The 8228-nt window shown below is 37.4% G+C and overlaps 1 protein-coding gene across 8 annotated transcripts in view; it reads left to right on the forward strand.

Annotated features, from left to right (window-relative positions):
* Positions 1 to 8228, forward strand: part of IMMP1L (inner mitochondrial membrane peptidase subunit 1) — a 38682-nt gene that overhangs the window by 16156 nt on the left and 14298 nt on the right. For 7 of the 8 annotated variants that reach the window (XM_015566460.1, XM_006753931.2, XM_006753930.2 and 4 more), the window contains 2 exons: positions 4129 to 4262; positions 5793 to 5881. In XM_015566460.1, coding sequence (XP_015421946.1) covers positions 4158 to 4262; positions 5793 to 5881 — 194 coding nt within the window. In that variant the 5' untranslated portion in view covers positions 4129 to 4157. Of the gene's footprint in view, positions 1 to 3639; positions 3774 to 4128; positions 4263 to 5792; positions 5882 to 8228 lie in introns of those variants that run through there. The other variant, XM_015566477.1, reaches the window with a different exon arrangement.

Here is an 8228-nt window from a genome sequence, read left to right on the forward strand (position 1 = left end):
ACTGTTTATGCTTTATAAACATAAAATGAGTTTTTATTTTGATTATATGTGTATATATATAAAAAACTTAAGAAGATAACATTGGATTTTTAAAAATCACTGAAATATTAGCATTATAAAGTTTATTTGATAAAAATTTATAGAATTATCTCAACATTAACATTCAGTTTATAATCATGGTTAAATTTTGTCAAGTTTCTGAAAGTATTTACTATGTCTCATTGGCCTCAAATGACAGCACAGTCTTTTTCTGGCCTTCCTTTCTGGGAACTTATTAAAACCACAGATTCTGCGGCCTTGCTCCCACAGATTGTCATTCTTGAGCTTTGTGATGGATGCCTAGGAATTTTGATTTTGAATTTAGTTCTCAGGTTATTGTGATGCTGCAGTCAGATTTAAAACAGTATTTACTGCTCTAAACCTTAAAGGAATGGCAATTATTTCCTCTGGCAATGAATCAAAATAAATGGTTTAAGAAAAATCTTCATAGATTATGGGGATCAGAGGTCCTTGAATTTACTGTTCTTGAAAAAAAAAATACCCTTTGCACAAGTCTTACAGTAGATTTAACATTATAGATTTGAACAATTCATGAGCAGCCTTGAAGGTGATTTTGAAATGGCAGGGATTTGAATTACTTTGATAGAGAGGCTGCTGTGTGAGTGAATTATTTAGCTATTGAGCAGAGTACATCACTCAGCATCCATGTCTTAATGAGTCTTTGTTGTTCTCTCGTAGTCACAATAACTTCCACTCAGTGTCTGAAATGGACATATATCTTTCAGTTACTTTATATCTATCATTATCTGGGAAAGTGTATTTTGTGTAGGTTTTCTTGAATTTTATAAAATCATAGAAGTCTCAGGAATGTCATAAGGCTGCTGCTTTTTCTTGTCCAAATGAAGGTATTCTGTAGCTAAACTGAGGCTGGGACTTATCTTCTGCTTCACATCTACTTCTCTCTCCTCACCTTTTCCTGATGTGAACATTTTGTAAGTGTTAATATATTTATTAACTGTTCCTCTTATTAAAACAAAAAATTATGATATTAATCACTTCGTCTGCTTCTAATTTAAAATGAATGCATTTCTGTAAACCGATAGTCTCAATTTACATTGACACTTTGCCTTTTTTTTTCCTATTTCTGAAACAAAATGCTTTCTCTTCTTTTAAAAGGAATTCCAGACCTGAACTACCAGGTGGATGTTTTCCTTGGGGCTTAGGGTATTCTGAAATCACTTCACCGATATAAAAAAAATGGATCGATCTAAATCAAGCTCTTAGGCTTGTACCCCTATTCTAGAAACTTACAGGGATGGAGGAATGCCTAGTTTCTTTTCAGCTTCTAGAGTTCACTCAGCTCCATCTTTTTAGTTAGTTGTTTTTTGTTGTTGTGGGTTTTTTTTGTTTTTTTTTTGGTAATTCTCACCTGAGGATATGTTTTTATTGAATTTGGAGAGAGAGAGACAGAGAGACATAGACATAGATTTCAACATTGAACATAGATCTGCTGCCTCCCATATACGCCCTGACCAGGGATTCAACCCGCAACCCAGGTGTGTGCCTGACGGGATATGGAACCCGTAACCTTTTGGTGTACGGACAACGCTCCAACCAACTGATCCACCCAGCCAGGGCTTTTTTAGTTTTAACATCAGTCCAACCTCTCTCTTTCCTATGTTTCTCATATTCTCATCAGCCGTTTGGACATCTTCCTTTGTGAAATCTTCTTGGCTTTTTTCTTCTTCTTAATTTTGTTAGGTTGTCTTTTTTTTAGTAATTTGATAAATTCTCTACATATTCTGGATGTCTCCATTAGTTTTTGAGCACTGACTTGCTTTCTGCCTACGCTATTGCTCCTAGTGGGAAATTATATTTGGAAACTAAACATCTGCCTGCTAAGTGTGCCCATTACTACTGCAGGGTCCTTGCTTCTTTTAGTGGAAGGGCTAGGATGGTACTTTATATAGGCAGAAGGACAGACAAACACAAACATATCTATTTAATTTAATTTATTTTGATACCTTCAACTCATCCCTAACCTAGAATTCTATATTTATAGCTTCTTTCTCTGACATTGAGAGTCCTGATATTTACTCATTTGTACTATCTGAAATATACAACCAACAACAAACCTTCTACCAAGGATCCTGAAATGAGGCTTAGGTAATATAATAGAGCTATTGCGGTTATGGGAGCAAGAGAGTAATTTGGGAGTCCATGTAAGAGTGATTAAGTTCTTGACTCCATTTTCCAATTTTGAGATGTTCACCATGTAAGTTTACTACTGGTAGGCTCATTTTTCTTATCTATAAAATGAGGATGGTAATAATATCTACCTTACAGAGGTTAATTTGTAAAGCTTGACAGATAGTAAGTATTGAGCAAATGTTAATTATTATTATTAATATTATTGTGTTTTAGAAGTTTTAATCTGAGAGCAATACATAGTAGCCTAGGCATAAACCATTATTTGAGAAATACTTGAAACAGGTAAATAGAAAGGAGATAATAGATACTAGGAATATTTTAGATGAATGTTATTAATGTTTTAATTTTATATAGCTTTTAAAGTATTTGATATGGTTCTTTATGCTGTTTTACTGTATTCATGTGTTCATTAATATCAATAGTTAATCTGACAACTGAATGTAACTTTATAATTTCCAAAGCGCTTTCACATTATCGAACGTGATCCTCAGATCCATTCTGTGAGATATTTCCATTTTCGGAGGCCCAGAGAGATTAAGTGATTCATTGACAATCACACAGTTAATAAAAGGACCAATTTAATGCTGGAATTTCCATGTACCTATCCTAGTGCTTTCTTTTATTATATCACTAGAACCCCGTGCATAAAATTCTTGCACTCCTGGGCGGGGGCGAGGGGGTCCCTCAGCCTGGCCTGTACCCTCTCGCAGTCCAGGAGCCTTGGGGGGATGTCCAACTGCTGTGGAGGCAGGAGAGGCTCCGCCGCCTAGGTTGTGCTCACCAGCCATGCGCCTCGCATCTGGCTGAGTTATGCTCCCCCTGTGGGAGCACACTGACCACCAGGGGGCAGCTCCTGCTTTGAGTGGGATCAGGCTGAAGTCAGCTGTTTGACATCCCCAGAGGGGTCCCGAATTGCAAGAGGACACAGGCCAGGCCAAGGGACCCCACTGGTGCACAATTGTGCCAGCAGGGACACAGGAGGTTGGCCAGCTGGGGAGGGACCATGGGAGGGCTCCAGGGTGTGTCCAGCCCATCCCAATCAGCCGGACCACAGCAGCAAGCTAACCTACCAGTCAGAGCGTCTGCCCCCCTGGCGGTCAGTGCACGTCATAGCAAGCGGTTGAGCAGCCTTAGCATATCATTAGCATATTATACTTTGATTGAACAGATGATGGACGACCAGACACTTAGCATATTAGGCTTTTCTTATATAGGATGACAAGAACTGATGTAGGAAGCAGGGCACAATTATGAAAAACTATTACTAGTACTTTGCAAGAGTTAATATCTTTCTATAGTTGTCTGCCTCAATACCAAGAAATAACCAGGATATGAAAGGGGACAGACAAGTTGAGTCTACTAGTTATCTAATCCTATATAATAAAAGCACAATATGCAAATCGACCGAATGGCTAAACAGCGGAACAACTATCTGGATGACCATCTGGGACCACACTATGACACCCACTGGTGCCAAGCTAGCCAAGGCAGGCGTGATGTGATTGGTCGGGGGTCTGGCCATCACCCCATGATCGCCCCACAGAGGGAGGCCCAGGCCACTGGTCAGTGGGCTGCAGTGGGTGGGCGGGGCCTCTCGCTGTGAGGGAAGCCTGGTTCCCAGGTACCGGTTGAAAGGAAGGCCTACTCTTGCACAAATTTTGTGCATCGGGCCTCTGCTTCATATATAAACCCAGTGGTATTTGAATAAACTATCTGTTCAGTAGATCAAACTACTAAGTGTCTATAATTTGTCATTTAAAAATATTTTTAGCAGAAATGAAAATAAGGTGTTGCTTTTCTGCACCAAATTGTTTATTTAGTACATTCTAGGTGATTATAAAATATTTTACAATAGAACTATTTCTTAAATGTTTTAAAATAATATTATTCATGAAACTTTTTGAAATTTACCATCAGGCCAATGGTGACAGAGTCTACATAGAACTATGCTTCGTGGTGTTCTGGGGAAAACCTTTCGACTTGTTGGCTATACTATTCAGTATGGCTGTATAGCACATTGTGCTTTTGAATATGTTGGTGGTGTTGTCATGGTAAGTTTTTACTTTCGAGAAAATAATCATTTTAAATATATACTTTTTTAAATAGAAGGAAAATGTGTTTTCCCCTTTATTACAATTGACGTTATTAACTTAATGAATAAAGTTCGACTGCTAAAGTAAATTCTTTCTAAATTTTTGGATGTAAGAGAATGTATTTGTATTGGCACTGATATAAAATATAAGAACCATTATTTTAAATATGGTTCTGTATTATGTTTCTGACAGTGCACAAAAGACCCTATTAATACACTAAGAATAATAATTTATACCATTTATTGAATGCTAAAATGTCCAGGATATATTTGATGTTTTACAATTATTAACACATTTAATCTTTACACTCTGTGAGATACGTATTAGAAATCCACTATACTATGATGAAACAGGCTCAGAAAGCTTAAGTAACTTGGTCCATGTCTCACAGTTAGTAAGTAGACTTGGAATTTCAACAGACTTTTCTCCAGTTTTCAAAACTGCTCCTCTTAAACATGTGATTGACTGTCATTAAAACAAATGATTATTCTGCCTTGTGTTAATATTAAAATGTGAAGGATGCCCCCCCACCAATGATATTTTTAAATATAGAATTATGAATCTATCAACCATGACTATACTAAGCTTTTATCATGGTAAGGAAATAATTGATTGAATATCTAATTAGTGGGTTTTGTTGGTGGTGTTCCTGTTTTTATCAGGTTTAGCCTAAGAGATTCAGTCATACAACCTCAAATATTCAGCAAATATATTTAACTGAGACACACCCCCCCTTTGGATTTTTAAAATTTCCAGTGGGCTATAGAGGTAGCAAACATGAACTTTCATTGTGCTCTTTATTATTTTCTGCCTGGGTAAGAAGATTTGACTAAAAATTATTTGACTAAAAAGTGGAGTAATAGAGACTATTGTATTTAGACTTTTTAGGTGGCAATGATCACTTTATTATAGCTCTGAGGTATATATACAGAGATTATTGTTTAAAGACATACTAATATGAAGTCTTAAAGTGCATCTTATTACGCCAATATTTTTTCAGTATAAAATAGAAGTTGCAGCCCCATCAATGGGTGAGCTGCTTTCTTGGAAAAAGGCATCAACTAATTGCAAGTAATTTGATACCATTTAATAAATCACTGATATTTGACAATAAGAAGAAAATAAATCATTCATTTATTCATTCAACATGGTTTTTTTAAAGTATCAACTTTATGCCAAGCCCTGGCAACATGAGAGACAAGGTCCCAAGCCTCATGGAGCTTACTTTCTGCCGAATGCCTCAGATTTGGAAACACCGATATTGTTATTTTATTCATGTATTACAACGTAATATTAATAAACCATTTTTAATATATTTGCTTAGTGGCCACTCAGTAGAGTTGAACTTCTCTGGGAGCTGCCAGCTTATGATGAGTCATCCTCCAGGCATGGAGAGCATTGGCTTGATTTCTTTTGTTTAAGCCTGCTTAGATGTTTGTTATATTTAAAAAGGTTTTCAACTCCAATCACAAAATTATGTCTTTTCAGTGTTCTGGACCATCAATGGAGCCTACGATTCAAAATGCAGATATTGTCTTTGCAGAAAATCTTAGTCGACATTTTTATGGTATCCAAAGGTATATTTGTCATAGATATATTAAATTTGTGGTGGAAATACACATAGACATTGTGTCTTTCCTGCAGCCTCTTAACTTTATCTTTAAAAACTCCCTTGTAAATACAAAAGAGTGACAAGCTAGATAAAATTTTGATGCAAATATTTTCTCTCAGTTTTGAGAAATTTTAATAGTTTCTGTGGCATGCATTGTCTTAGGTCATTATGCCCCTTGCGTCATTGTCCAAAATAGATAGCAGGCACTTTTATTATGTACATTCAAGCCTACCTTACTCTTTTTGGGGGGCAGTGTTTGGCTAGAGAGTTTTGAGGCAAGAGTTAGGAACTTATGAACTACTTTGCATATCCAAATCATTGATTTGGTTTTTCATGTTTAAAATAATCCTATTTCTATTGATGACTATCTTATTCTCAGTGGCTTATGATGAGCACTTGATGACTTTAGTCTATAACATTGTATATAGCTCTGAGTGAGGAATCTTATCCTATCTAATAAAGAGGGAATATGCTAATTGACCCTCACATCGTTGCAAAGATGGTGACACTCATAGCCAATAAGGAAGGAATATGCTAATTGAATGTCCCCCCTCAAATATGGTGGCACCCACAGCCAGTAAGGCAGGACTATGCTCATTGATCGCCATGCCCTCAAAGATGGTGGCACGCACAGCCAATAAGGAGGGAATATGCTAATTGGCTGCCCCACCCTCAAAGCTGGTGGCGCCTGTAGCCACAAGATGGCAGCGCCCAGTCCCCTCAGCCCCACCAGGGCAGCAGGTACGTGGCAAGGATGGGCCCACCCCAGGCAGGCCTGGCCTCTTCGCACACCTGCCTCTGGAGTTCCCCCAGTCCTCAGCCCCCCAGCCACCCAGGGCCGGCCCAAGGTGCAGGCAAGCCTCAGGTGGTGGCTGCCAGGAGTGGCAGCAGCAGAGGTGTGATGGGGTGTCACCTTTTCCTGATAGTTGGGTTGCCTCCCACCCCTGAGGGCTCCTGGACTGTGAGAGGGGGCAGGCCTGGCTGAGAGATCTTCCTCCCCCCCCTCGCCCCCCCCCAGTGCATGAATGTACTGGGCCTCTAGTCTATTATGAGTCTCCTGATTAAGTTGAAAAACTCCATGGCAAATATTGCCACTACCGTAAATCATTTTAAATCCTATTTTAAATGGTGTTTCCAATTCTTAGATATTGTTTGTTCTAGTTAACTCTGTATTATTTCTTCTGAATGCATGTCAAGTATTAGTAATTTAATGTATTTTCTATAGGGTATCTCTGATTCCATAGAATTTTGGGTCCATTAATTTTTCATAATTCTGCAAAAATAAATTTATATCAGCATTCATCTCCATTAACTACAAATTTGACTCACTCGAGCTGTTATTTAGCTATGACCCAAATAGGTTTAGGCACTCCTCTTTCATTATTGACCTTCTCAATAGTCTGTTTCACATTACTGAAAAATCATTAAAAATGGTGTGAAATTGTTCTTTGCATTTACTGATCTTACCATCAGATTCTATAGATAGAAACTATCTCTATGTCCAGCCATTTGGTCTAGCATGGTTCCTAGGTAACTGTCCTTAAGATCTTTTACTACTAACAACTTCAAGATATGGGGGTTATAAAATAAAACTTATGTAATGGGTTGTGTTCTAGCTTTTTCTTTATAACTTATGTCAAAATAATATAATATAGTCTGTAGATTAATTGGAAATCTAGCCTCACTATAGCAGGAAGACAAGCTTCTGCTTTCCATGCTAAAGACCTGATTTTATTCTCATAGTTCTTGAGCATCCTTGACAAGGAGCTGTAATTGTTGGCTAAATAGTTTTTGAATGAATAGCTCAATATTGTCCTATTTTTAAATAGATACTCTTTGCATTCAGATGGGTAATACAAATAACTACATTCAGTAAATTAATTCATATACTTTGAAGGTTTCATTTGTATCCTATTCATTCAGGGGCCCATTAGGTTGAAAAGTAGCTCAAAATCTGGCATTTTATGAGACATACTAAAGTAACTTTTACAACCTTAGTAGTCAGTTGGTAGCTTGTACTTTAAAAATATTACTATCCTGAGTATTCTTTTTCTTTCATCTGTAGCACAGATTTCTTGCTTGCTCTATTTCTAAAGCTAGAATAGCCATCCATTTTTGGCAAAATGAAGTCTGCATATTTGGGATCTAAAGCACATGGATCTCTTTTGGGTCAAATGCACAGGACACTTATACTCGAAACACTGACAGTTTTGCTACTACTTATTCTTTCAACAAATCCTATATAATAAAAGGGTAATATGCAAATTGACCCTACTAGCGAATGACCAGTCGCTATGACACACACTGACCAC

The sequence above is a fragment of the Myotis davidii genome, unplaced genomic scaffold, assembly GCF_000327345.1.
Source record: "Myotis davidii unplaced genomic scaffold, ASM32734v1 scaffold330, whole genome shotgun sequence".
NCBI classification, from domain to species: Eukaryota; Metazoa; Chordata; class Mammalia; order Chiroptera; family Vespertilionidae; genus Myotis; species Myotis davidii.